Here is a 13,606-nt window from a genome sequence, read left to right as displayed (position 1 = left end):
GGTGTAGATTATTAAACGCAACAAAAATTTTTTTTTAGATGTTCTATTTAAACCAAAACGAACTAAAATTACATCAAAATTTTTTTGTTAATAAATTTAAATTTTCTTTGTCATCGACCCCCGACCGCCGGAAAACAATTAACATTGTTACTTTAATCAATCGTAAGATCTTGTTTTGTTGGGTTATTGAGAAAATGTAAAATGAAAATAAACAGCTCGAGTCACGGTAATTGCAGGCAAGCAGCCCTATATAAAGCAAAGAATATAGAAGTAAAACAACATTCGCTACAACTAGGGGTTAGAGCCTGAATTGAAATTGCTAAAATTTGCAAAAAAAATTCATTTTTTAGACTGTATTGAATTAAAATAAAAATAAAAATATTTTTTAACAGTTTTGTTCTGAATTTTTAAACCGTTCTGTTTTTTTATTTTAAATTTACGTGAATTATTTTTATAAATGTGTTAAAAGTAAAGTCTTTCAATTACAAAGGGCGATTAATATTACAAAACTTAGTCAACTCTATGTTTTTTAACAGAAATTAATTTATTAAATTTTACAAAAATTTAAAAAAATCTTGCAAAATGAAATTTTCTGCATCGTTTTTACTTCTTACAATCTTGATTATTGTTGTTTTGCATCAAACTTCATCTTATCCAATTAACAAATGGTCAAGACATATCTACGCCAGGTAAATATAAAATATCTTTATTTTAAACTTAATTTTTGTTTTTACATATCACATTAAGGTGATGGATTTTTTGGGTTTTATTGGGTAAGAGTGTGCAGTTGGGACGTGGTTGAGCAATTTGTTAACGTCAGGCTTAAAGGGCGAATAGTGCTGCTTTGACATATATTTGTCCACTTTATAAGCTTGGAAGAATAAATAAAAACTGCTGCTTGTGGTGCGCAAGCGGAAAAAAACATTAGCCAAAACTTGAAATCATATAATGGCAAGTGAAACATTGACCACAAGGCGTGCTATTGACTAGTAACTCTTATTTCAAAAAAAATCAAATAACTAACCCATTTTATGACATCATATTAGACGCCGACAACTGGGTATCCCTACGATGAAATGTACAAAGAGATTACGCGAGGCTTGCAGGAGGTTGAGAAGTTGTAAAGTATCTCGAATGCCGTTAAGAGGACCAATAAGACCCCGTACTTCATATAAAGGTATTTACTTTGATTTTTTATAGCCTTAAATTTTTTTCGTTAAATTTTTTTTTCTTTGAATTAATTAACAAAAATATTTAATTTACGAATTTGATATTATTTATTTAAATTTTTAAGTTAAATTTTATACGAATTACTACTCAGTATTACAAAAATTTACAAATTTTAATTAAATATTTTTAATCCCTTTTACCTAAAAAAATTAAGTCGAATTTTATTGATTCACTAAAACAACATTTTTATTACAAAATATTTAAAAATTACAAAAAGTAAATATTTATTTTAACATTTTCAGACACTGAAGACCGTTTCATCAGTCGTTTAATTTCACCGAGTATTCGTTCAATCTCAAGCCTAAGACATTTAACAAAAAGAAGCCCAGTATATTACAACAGAAATTATCGATATTCTCCACAAGTCAATTGCCAGATTTGCCAACTCTTAAAATGCTGACGTCAGCATTATTGGGGTTATTCAATAAAACGTGGATACGAAGCATAATTTTAACTGATGCAAAAAATGACAAAAATTCAATATTGTGGTATACTGGCATCGGACTACTAGCCGAAAGGTTTCGGGTTTGAGCCACACCAATGCCACACTATCTACCCTTAAACCCAGCAATAATATAATTTTTTAGAAGTATTATATTTTTGTCGTTGCAAAAAACTACGAGTCAAAGGGTTTCGGGTTCGAGCCGGCACTAATCTCACACTATTCACCCTTGAGCCGCCATTTACAGATTGTTTAAACAAGACACAACAGCACATATTTTCCTAATAAAATTACAAAACCTATCGCCTTACGGTTATAGAATAATAATTTGTTTTATTTATATAATGCTTTTGTAGTGTATATACAATATTTAAGACCATATTTATTTCTTTTTATGATGGATCGTTTTGTATAAGCGATTAAAATGTTGTTGCAAAATTTTACTTGCATTTTTTTCTTTTATTTATTTTGTTACTTTCTTATTTTTGTTTTATATTTTATTTATAAATAAAAATTAAACTGCTTTACAAATATTATCTATTAATCTTGTTTGGCCGAAGAAATTACATTTTAGCAAAAATATTATTTAAACAAAAATTTATTTTTATCAAAAAATCTAAATCAAGGAAAACAAAAATTAAGAACAATCTACTTTAGAAAACATGTCAACTATGCTTACATAATAAACAAACCCTGGTATATTTAATAGATTCTACTAAATTCGCGTGCCTTTTAAGAAATTACTCGGTTAAAAAATGTCATTTTTTAGGCGAGTTTGTTTAAAATATAACCGAGTTTTTTTAACGGGGACTTAAAATTATTATTTTTCGTTTCGCCAATTTTGTTTTGAATTAATACAATCAGATTTTTATATCTTAAGATTTAAGATAAAATACCTTTAAAATTCGAATAGTAGATATTACATTGTCCACAAATTTAAAATAACAATTTTAATTTATAAAATTTTTTCATGTCAATAAATGTAAAAATAATTTAAATTTATATCAATTGTATTTATTTATCGTAGCATCACATCTATAATGTGTTTTATGTGGGCAGAAAATTATAGAGTTTTTATAAACGCATTTAATGCATTTTTTTAAATTTACAAAATTATATTGCTAATAATAATTTACCGAGTTTGGTGACCATGCCAAAATATACTATAAAATTTTTATCTAAACATTATGGTATGTATTGAATCTTGAAATTATTTTTTTCCTTTAGCAATAATGTAATATTTATTGTATATTTATTTATTACTTTTACCGAAATACAATAAACAAGAGCAAATATTTTTTTAGATTTTTTACACAATAGTTTTTTTATTATTGAATATATCAACACGACGTAAAAAACAACAACTTTTTTTGTTTTTAAAAAATTTTACGTGTTTCTGCAGCTGCAGAAATTTTACAAAAATACAAAAAGCGTTGTGGTTACGCCTGAATGATTTTTGCTTAAATAAAAACCCGCGAGATGACATCACAAGTTAAGGCAAATTTACTGCAAACAATTTTTCTCTACTACCACAGTTCATAAAGCCAATAGTTTAGTTTTTTATGTTTTCATGTTAAGTGTTATATAATATAGTTTAGTTATAAACAGCTTTTTGATAAGGGAATAAAAGCCTAACTAGTTTACTTGTGAATAAATGCTATTGTTTATTTATAATTCATATAGTGGTGTTAATTGAAAACTCGTCGCAAGTTATGCTTAAGGAAATATAATAGTAAAGAAATATAAAAATTTCAAGAAAATGGAGGAATTTAAAGCGGTAAGTTTAAAATAAGAATCAACTTTTTAATTTTATTTTTTTTTAAATTACGATAAGATATGTCGCGTTTAATGAAATTATGATTATAAAATACAAATGCTTGTTGGGTTTGGTGACTAAGCCATGATAAATACTGTAAAACCATTTTCAAATATTTATTAATTTTGGCATGTTTTAAATTATGGATTTGATTTACTTATATTGTTTCTTATATTTGTGTGTTGTTATTTAAATAATTTTTTTTTCATTTTATAGATGCGTAAAAAAAATTGAAATAAACTGTCACATTTGTTTTAAGACTATGGGTCAGGGTAACAAATGTTACTTTATGTTTAAGCTATAAGTCATCGTTTTTAAAATGAGGATAAATATATAAAAAAAAAAATTTATAAAAAATAGTAATATAATCTGGCTGGTAATATATTTTTTTTCGGGGGGTGGCGCTGGTGGGTTAGTTTCAACATAAGTTTTTTTTATTTTGGTTTTTCGCGCATTGATAAAAGTAAATAATAAATACGATATACAATTAATATTACAACAATGCGACGGGAAAAAACGACAAAATCAATTTAATGATTTAAAACATACAATAAGTATTAATGTTTACATAAAGATTTTAAGTATGTTGTGACATGGTCACCAAACCCAAAGTTCATTTTTTTTCAAACTTTAATTGTAACAAATGGCAGAATAATATAACATAAAGGAACGAGCGAATTTTTTAGTTAAAAGTTAAACACTAAATTAAAAATATTTAATTTTTTAAGGGTTTATAAATAATTTACCGAGTAAAGACTTTTTCTAAATTTAATTTAAAAATAACTTAATTTAAAAAAAAATATAATTTTAAAAATAACTCAATTAAAAAAAATATATAACTTATATAGATTTAAATTAAAAATAAATTTTTTTAAACAAATAAAATAAAGAATAATGTTTTTACTGTTTGTAAGTTGGCTTAGAAAAAAAAGAAAAGGGGTTTTGACAAATTTCTAAAAATACTAAATCACATCTTTTACGTTGTTAATTATATATGACGTCATAAAAACACATCGATTATTACGTAACAAGTACACTCCTACTAAATTCATAAAAATTTCCCAATATACGTTCAATTAGACTCAATTTATTACTAATATCCGATGATTTTAATCATTTATCCTCTTTTAGATCATGCCTTAGTTATTATACGTGACTACCTCCATGTTCTAGTATTTATTTCGTAATTCAAAAATTAAAATATTGCTTAAAAACTATGAACAATAAACAGATTGTTTATTTGTTATACAAAAGTGTTATTGTTATATTTATGGTTATGATGTCATAATGAGATTTAACAAAGGCGAATTGTTAATGAATAGAGGTTCTATTTATTAACTAATGGTCGTTATCTTGGATTTTTATCGAATTAAGATCTCTTTTTTTTCGTGTTTTTTTATAATCAATTTTTAAGATTTTATGTAAAGAAAATCAATATTTATATTTTGAAAGTAATTACATAGGTTTTTTTTGTTAATTGTAAGATATATGAATCTTGGGCAATTTTATCAATTTTTTTAGGTGAATTTTTTTAAATTTTTTTAAGAGTTTTATTTAATTAATTTTTTTGAAATTTTTTAATTGTCTTTTAGTTTCAATTAATTATGGGTATCTTTTTTAATAATTTTATTTAATTAAGTTTTTTAATTGTTTATTGTTTTAAGATTTATAACAAAAGGTCTGAATACGTAATTATTTAATAAAATAATGTTTAAAATTTTTATCCAAATAGTTTGTTTAAAAAAAATGTTAATTATATTTAATTTATTTTTTTATTTTTTTTATCAGTTTTAAATTTACACCCAATTGACTTAAAATAAAACTTTATTAAATAAATCTATTGGATTTAGAATTCCTTTATACAGCTTAATTTGTCAAAAAAATCTTAATCATATGTAATCCCTTTTTCAGAAAAATTCTTTTTAGGATAATCGCCATTCAAATTTGTCTAAGTCGGATTATAACTAATTTTCAAAATGGATTAAATTAATTCTATAAACATACATCTACTTATACTTCACTTTAATGTTTTACATTTAACTTATATCACGATCCTGGCAATAATAGATTAAAGTTGGCACGTTTTATTGCATTAAAATGAAAACAAAACTTTGAATTGTTGTTTATGCAATCTAAAAATCCCTCACCGCAAGATGGCGCTTTGGAGCGATGATTGACATATTTGGTAATGCTTAAAATACATTGCTAACGCGTTAACTAAATCATGTTAAGAAATTTTTAAAGTAAACATAATAATATTATGATGATTGAAGTTAGATAACTCAAGTTTTTTAGCAATTAGAAGCTGGGTAACTGCACGTATAAATTTTTAAAGGCTTTCTAAATGTTAATTTAATCGAATATTTATTTTTTGTTACGTAAAAAGCACAAAATTAAGCTAATTAAACTTCTTTAAATTTTAAAAGTTTATTTATTAAAATATTAAATTTTAAAACAGTTTGTAAACTTATTAATTTTTAATAGCGTACGCAATCTGAGCATGTAACATTTTTCTTAATAAAAATGCCAACATTTCTCTATAAATATTAAGACACATTATACCCTTGTTTATTAAAAACAAAATCTTTTTCTCATTAATTTTACCCTAAATTTAAACCACAAATTTAAAAACCTGTCACTCTAAAGGTATTAGGAAGCTTAAACTTTCAAGAAAAATATTTTATCACCTAAAAGATAGCAATCGAATTTGCTATCTAAACGACAATATGTTTTCTAGTATATAATTACCTATAAAATTCAAAATCTTTAAAATATTTAACTTGTAAAACTAAAAAACTTTTGACTATAAAACATAATTAAATTTAGGGTAATTATAATTAAAAAACCAAAAGAAAAAATAAACCTAATATATTAGTGCAAAAAATACAATAAATTTATCATAAAATATGTACCTAAATAAACTTTAGATAATTTTAATTAAAAAACCAAACAAAAACAAACCAATACATTTAGAGCAAAAAATACAATAATGTTATCATTATAAAATTAGTAGAAAGTAATAAAAATTAAAAAAAAAAGAAAGTGTTTATTAGAATTATGTAAATCTATTTTAATTAAATGTTTAGATTTTTAGGATTTAAAAGAATTACAAATTTTAATCGTTTAAATCGTTCAAATACTAAATGCACGATATAGACCACCTTTCAATTCCAGACCATAAATATTAATTTCTCCCTAATTAACTTTACACACGGATTTATAGCACGTCGTATTATCTTGTTTAGTATACTAGAGTTTGTTTTGGTTTGGCGCGCAGGTATTTATAAACTTGTAAAAACACGAAACTAGGAAAAACGATTTTTATCACTAAATTGTGACATGGGTTGTAGGAAATACGTGGTAAGGTGTGGCGAGCTTTTTCAGCGACTTTTCACATAAAAAATTGAAAACTTTTTTGTGCGTTTATATTTTGTAAAGTCGAAATTATTGGAAAACACCAAGTTTTTGATTTAAAAATAGAAGAGTTTTTATAATATATTTGTTTATTTTTTGTTTGCACACATTGTTTAGTAATGCAAAATTTTAAAAATTATGAATTTTAGACAAAAACAATAGGGTATATATTTTTAAAAACACTTAATTTTTGCAATTTTTATTGCTCAAAAATTTCGAAGTTTACATAATTCCAAATTAAATTATTTTTTCTATTATTTTACATTGCGCCGTTAACTAAAAAATCGTCTTATACATTTTTAAAACACAACATTTATGTATTTTTTATAATTAAAAATGTTAAAAAAAAGAATTATTTTTTACTATTTTTTAACAATACGCAATTACCTAAAATTTTTCTATACATTTTTAAAACATAAAGTTTAAATATATTTTACAATCAAAAACTTTAAAAAAATATTTTTTTTGTTTAGTATTGTGCATTATTTTTTTTTAATATTTATTCCTAAAAATACCTTCTATAATTAACGTTCAAATGACGTTAAAAAACATTTCACTTTAGCTCGAATTCGAATTAACAAAAACTTTGTGATTCCCTTGCGTTGTACCACAATCAACAAGATAATAAATTGATTAAAATTACTTAATACAATTTATAAATAAAACCTTAATACGTCAATGAACCGGTGGGAATTGGAAAAAATGAATCAACAATCGCGATATTGTGTTGTAACAATGACCATGACATTTTTCAAATTTATTTCGGTATTTCTTTTCATTTTAATTAAAACCTGATTTTTTTCGGGTCCAAAAAACAAATGACCTAATTAAATTTTTTCGGCATAATCATTATTAATAATCAGATTAAAATATTTCCTATTGTTTTAGAACAATAAGTTTATAAATATTTGATTATTATCATGATTATTAGTCATAATCGAATTCCAAAGTCAGAATTTATGATTCATAATGTTGCTTTGTTTTAATTTAAAACAGTTCAATAGACCCACAAAACACGATTTTTTACTAATATACCGAAATATTTGACATATAAATAAATAAAGAAATGTGCAAGTGAATAATTTACAGTTTTTATTTATAAAATTCTACGAAATTAAAACTTAAAAAAAACGAAACCTTAGTTTATAAAATTACTTTAGATTGTGCAATATTTTTGATTTTTATGAATATTTCTTCTAACCATGATTACAAAAAACAAAAAATTTAGTTCTAAAATTAATTCTGCATTATGTGGGTTTTAAATTTCTAGAATAAGATTTCTTGCTAAAAGTGAGGAGAAAAAATAAAAATCAAATTTTAAAATTCAAAATTAGACAAAAAATGACAATTTTAACTTTTTGTTTTTTTAATAAAATTTGTTTACTTCAATATTTTTATAAAACCCCCACACAAAGATTTTTTAGAACTTTCTTATATAGCTTTATAATAAATACATGTTATAAATCACATTTAATACTTAAGTGTATATCTAAATTTTGTATAATGTAAGGTTGTTATTTAATGTATATATTTAAACTTCAATTTTTTTGAAATGGATAACTAAAAAAAAAAGTTTTAAGAATATGAAATAAAAAAAAAATTTTTAGAACCTTTTTTTAAATTAAATTTTATTTTTACAGTAATTTGCTTTTTACATTATTGACAAAATAAAAATTTTAATAAAATTATATTTTAATATAAATTTATGTTAATAGAATGATTATATACTTTGGCATTTTTATTAAGCTTTTTGCATTTAAAACAGTTACAGAAACTACTAATATTTCTATATTTTGATTTACAACAAGATTTATTTATATTTTTTACATAAAAATGGATATGAAACTAAACTTCGTGTGTATAAAGTTATAAAAAAGTGCAAAAAATGTTACATAACTTTTTATTTGGAGATTTCATTTTTACTTTAAGTTAAACAATTTATGTATTGTAGTTTGTTATCTCTAAATTATAAAACTATACATACGAGTAGGTAGGTCTTGTAATTCTAATATATAAACTTTCTTTTCCTTTTTTGCACTTTTTTAGGAGATTATTGTTACGTAATAAAACCTCATTTTTGCGTGGGTTAATCCGCCATAAGACACCTTAATATTCTGGTTTACTTTTTCTAGAATTTCGAAATAGATTTCTAAAAGAAATTCTTTATCGTTACATCATAAAAATTATAATTTCGAAATTCTAGTGACAGAATGGATTAAATAAAAAGGAAAAATATAAATAAATAATGTCAGTTAAATCCTAAAATGCGACCATAATAGTTGTAAGTCACATTACCACATCCCTGAAGATTATTTTTCTTAGGTTACCAAAATCCACTTTAAAAATATAACAAAAACTGAACTTTTTTTTACATGTGTCATAATGTGCATAAAATAGCAAATTTAAATTTTCGGTTTATTGGTTTTATTTTACCGAGAAAGTAAACGTTGTTTGACATTTTCGGTTTTAAGTTATAAATATTGATGTTAAACTTGGATTTGATGTGAAAATGACGAATCTCACACTGATGTTTATTAATATTTAAATTGGTCTAGACTTTGAATTTTTGTACATTTTAAATGTTTTTTCTTATTACATTTTAAATAAAGACTGGCAGCGTGGTGTAGTGGTAAGAACACTTGCTACACCACACATAAGGCAGTGGGTTCAACCCCCACTGATCTCATGCTGTAGCGCCCTTGAGTGAGGCGCTATAAACGGTATGAACTCCGGCTGATCTAGCACTTAATCAGCAGCATAATTACTTGGAAATTATATAATATCCCAAACTGCCAAAGTCAACTCGAGACTGGGTCGGAGTAACTGATGTTACTCTATGTTTAAGTCGCGCATTCGACTTTCCCACATCGAGGATAAAGATATATACAAAAAAATATGCATACCACGCTTAAATTGGAGATATTTTCAAACTTAATTAAAATGACATTTTAGTTAATTCTTGTTGGTTAAACAACATATACATTAGTAATTTATTATGTTTGTTGTAAAATATATACAACCCTGTTAAAAGTAATTAAAATTTTGTGGTTAATATTTATAATTTATAGGAATAGTTTTTGTAAAAATAAATAAATAAAATAAATAAATTGTTGTGTTTTTCACTGCACTGATTTAAACTTGCTATGACTTACAAAAATTAAATTTGTCCAACTTAAATATAAATCATTGTTAATTTAGCATAATTGTTTTAAATTTAATCAACTATAAAAGGGTTTATATATTATTTATTATTGTAAATATTAAGGTTTTATTGTGCTTTATTTAAAGATAACGAAAGGATAATTGAACCCTTTTAACAAATTAAAATTTGTTACTTTTAGCAACACTGTTTACGAAAAAAAAATTTTGAAATTAGAAGTTTTTAAAAATTCGTTATTTTGTTTTTAGGTCATTTGTATCTTTGTTACATATAGTGTAACACAAGACTTTTAATTTGTTATTTTTTAATAAATGATTAGTTATTTTTAATTACTTTTTAAATTTTAGATTTTTTAACCAAAAATTCTCAGTTTAAAATATTTTTAAATTTGTCTTAAATCCTTTTGCATAAAGAACCTGTTTTGAGTTTAATTTTTAATTTTTTTATGTTTAAAACTCATTTTTTTATCTGTTTTAACATCTTAAATATCATCAAACATAAATTACAAAAAATAAATTAAATTTATTAAAAGTACAACAAAAAATAAAAGTTGAAAATTTACAAAACACAGAGAGGCAAGAGATGCGAAAAAAAACACAAAGAAGACATTGATAAAATTCAGGATGTTTAGAATAAATCGACATAGATGTCAGATATGAAAAGATTTGATAAAGTTTAAGATTTAAAAGGAAATTGAATTGACATTTTGACATTGGGCTTAAACCACAAAAAGCCCGGTAAAAAGCATTGAAATTCGCGGCTAAATTATAACTATTTTCCGTGTAATTTCACGGTGTATATATCTCTATTAAAGCAGCATTAAATTTCATCTTAAATTCGGAAAATCAATTCCCGAATTCAAATCGTTTCAACGGGGTAATATAATCAAGTGTTAACAGAAATTTTTAGTTTAAATAATATAAAAAATCAACAATTTCTCATTCGCGTCCTCTAAAATTACGACACACATAAATCACGTGACGGTCACGTGGTTAGAAATCACGTGACCTCGTTTTAACGATGTAAGATTTATTTCCGGTATTAGATCCAGTCTAATGATTCCAGCAATAAGTTTTACAAGCCTGACAGTTGATGCTGTATCGGTTAGATCTCCTAAACAAGCGATGTAATAACTCTTCTGTAAAATAAGAAAAAAACTGATTAAAATCTTGAATTTTTTTCGCAAAAAAATTAATTAAATTAAAAAATTTGTAAATCTTAATTTTTTTTATAATTTTATCTGTTGGTGTGTTTATTCTGGACTTACGAAATATTAACGAAAATGCAGTTACCATAAATATCAAAACATCGATTTTTTTCATGCGTTTTTTGAAGATTTTTTTTTATATTTATTTTCGGAAATGATTTCACTTTTTCTGCGAAGTTTATCATTTTTAAGCCCCGTAGTAATAAGATAAACATTAACCCGCAATTCAGAATTATCTTAATTCAAAATCAATCGCATTTTGACGCCCTTTTGCAGTTATAACCAACTGTAATAACATGTTATAATTTAATAAAAATGTATTAATGCATTTCTTATGCATTAGTGGAATTTAATGCAAGTATAATATGCCTTTGTATTCGACAATCAATAAACAATCGAACAACAATGGTGATTCACGTTGAATAATTAACAATGGGTCATTGTTAAAATGACAATGTGATTACAAATTGTCAAAAAAATCGATTTTAATTTGTATTTACTTGTATTAATTTGTAATTAATTTTAAAAACAATAAAAAATTAAATTATTAAATTAAATTTTTTTTAAAAGTTGTTTTAATTTTTTTGCAAAAATGCAATAGCGTTTTAATTAACAAAAAACACGATTTTAAAGACACGCGAATTATTTTTAAACGATTTATTTACCCAACTACAAACGATCGCACCTCAAATGCGTAAATTCGTGTGAATATTTGTTACCACAACACAGTCAACTAACGATCTAATATTTTTATATTTAGGATTTCTTGAAAATTAATTTTGTAATCTCGATTTACTTGTTATTAGGAATCAGTAAATTTTTCGCGAAAATCGTTTTAAGCGAGGCCCGAATTGCCGAGTAATAGAGTAACGAACTACGTAATGTCGTAAAAAATTCTTTTTTATATAGATTTTTAACAATTGTTACCTAGAACGCATAATATATTATTTAAAAACTTCTAAGAACGCGTAAAATACCCAAAGTATTTCATTTTAAAAAATCGACATAAAAATTAAAAATTTTTTTTTAATTTCGAAAATTTTGCAATTTTTTACCTTCAAAGTCGTAGCGATCAACCGTGGTGATACTTCTTTTGCTAAGTATTCCAGTATTACAATGACTTCTTAAATAGAAACATCGCTCTTTAATAAACGGGGCACAACGTCGGAGATTCTTCCTACAAAAAAATCAAGAAAAATTTAGAATAAAAGTTTAATTTTAAGTTAATATTTTAATCCTATTTAAAATGCTTAAATATTAAGTAAAATAAAATAATATTTGTTTTATTAATTAAATTATATTTTTAAAATTTAATTTAATTAATTTTTTTAATTAGTATTTTAATTACTTACTGGAAAACTATTCTTCTTGTTAAACCTGCTTCGCTATATTGAGCGAATAAAAATACGCAAATAACAGCTACAAATAACAACTTGCAAATAATAAAGTTTGCCATTTTTCTTCAATAAATAAATCCCAATATTAATTCTCAATTTTCTAGCAAAAATTTTCGTTTTCGATTTATTTTCGTTCGCTTTTTTGAATGTGTTAAAGCTTCTCTAATTCTAGAGCTTATATACCAAACCACTATGACGTCATAAGGCATTAGACGTGCCTTTTTTTATTAAGCTCACAGCTCTAACAGGTCACGCCTTCATCTCATAAATTTTGTCACTTTTTTACAATATTTAACCTGTCAACGTAATATTGTTCACATTTTCTGCTTTACGATTTTCCAAGCCACTTTTTCGAAGGAATGTTTACATAAAAACCTTAAAATAAAGAAATTAGAAAAGTTTAACTCAGTTTAGTAACCACTTCAATATTTTATTGCTTTGAACTACCGAATGGTCGTAAAATTTTATTATTTATTTAATAAATCACACCTTTAACGAAGAAAAAACGCTTTTAAAGTAAATAATCCTTCTAAAACCAAGAAAATTTTAACTTTAAATTTTTGTTTAAATTAAAGGTGTTATTAATATTTAAATAAAAAAAAAGTAATATTAAAAATATTTGCAAAAGTTTAAGCCTAAATTTTAATTATTTATTTAATTTTAAAATTACTTTATTTGCAAAATTACTTTATTTGCAAAATTACAACAAAATATTGATATTTTTTTCCACTTTTTGCAAGATTTTCGAAAACACCAATTACATTTAATCCCATTATAACCCCACCTATAAATTTACTAAACCCCCTTTTTCTAATATTAGCTTTTTCGACATTTACTAAAAGGGCGTACACGTAACAAGATATGTTATTATAGATTACCCCTAAATTAAATTACGGGGTAAATAATTACATCCCCAACCCCCGTAATTTACCCCTAAGCT

The 13,606-nt window shown here is 24.1% G+C and overlaps 2 protein-coding genes across 2 annotated transcripts; one reads left to right on the top strand and one right to left on the bottom strand.

Moving 5' to 3' along the window:
* Nucleotides 1–556: 556 nt before the first annotated feature.
* On the top strand, nucleotides 557–2,113 carry LOC145763637 (uncharacterized). Its single transcript, XM_082575137.1, has 3 exons — nucleotides 557–689; nucleotides 1,047–1,177; nucleotides 1,473–2,113. The coding sequence occupies exons 1-3, from the start codon at nucleotides 583–585 to the stop codon at nucleotides 1,628–1,630; spliced, it is 396 nt and encodes a 131-aa protein (XP_082431263.1). The 5' UTR covers nucleotides 557–582; the 3' UTR covers nucleotides 1,631–2,113.
* Nucleotides 2,114–10,564: 8,451 nt separating this feature from the next.
* LOC145763493 (uncharacterized) lies at nucleotides 10,565–12,804 on the bottom strand. The gene is made up of 3 exons (XM_082574950.1): nucleotides 12,622–12,804; nucleotides 12,325–12,446; nucleotides 10,565–11,200 (listed from the first exon to the last, which is right to left on the bottom strand). The coding sequence occupies exons 1-3, from the start codon at nucleotides 12,723–12,725 to the stop codon at nucleotides 11,115–11,117; spliced, it is 312 nt and encodes a 103-aa protein (XP_082431076.1). The 5' UTR covers nucleotides 12,726–12,804; the 3' UTR covers nucleotides 10,565–11,114.
* Nucleotides 12,805–13,606: the final 802 nt, after the last annotated feature.

The sequence above is a fragment of the Corella eumyota genome, chromosome 1 (assembly GCF_963082875.1).
Source record: "Corella eumyota chromosome 1, kaCorEumy4.1, whole genome shotgun sequence".
Taxonomy (NCBI): domain Eukaryota; kingdom Metazoa; phylum Chordata; class Ascidiacea; order Phlebobranchia; family Corellidae; genus Corella; species Corella eumyota.
This window is presented reverse-complemented; position numbering and strand designations above follow the sequence as displayed.

Bases quoted from the DNA above. Each gene is read 5' to 3' on its own strand.
- LOC145763637 (XM_082575137.1), top strand. From the start codon at position 583: ATGAAATTTTCTGCATCGTTTTTACTTCTTACAATCTTGATTATTGTT. The intron at 690-1,046 runs GTAAATATAAAA...ACATCATATTAG, and splicing joins TCAAGACATATCTACGCCAG to ACGCCGACAACTGGGTATCC. The intron at 1,178-1,472 runs GTATTTACTTTG...TAACATTTTCAG, and splicing joins ACCCCGTACTTCATATAAAG to ACACTGAAGACCGTTTCATC.
- LOC145763493 (XM_082574950.1), bottom strand. From the start codon at position 12,725: ATGGCAAACTTTATTATTTGCAAGTTGTTATTTGTAGCTGTTATTTGC. The intron at 12,447-12,621 runs GTAAGTAATTAA...ATTTTTTTGTAG, and splicing joins ACAAGAAGAATAGTTTTCCA to GAAGAATCTCCGACGTTGTG. The intron at 11,201-12,324 runs GTAAAAAATTGC...CTTATTTTACAG, and splicing joins TGATCGCTACGACTTTGAAG to AAGAGTTATTACATCGCTTG.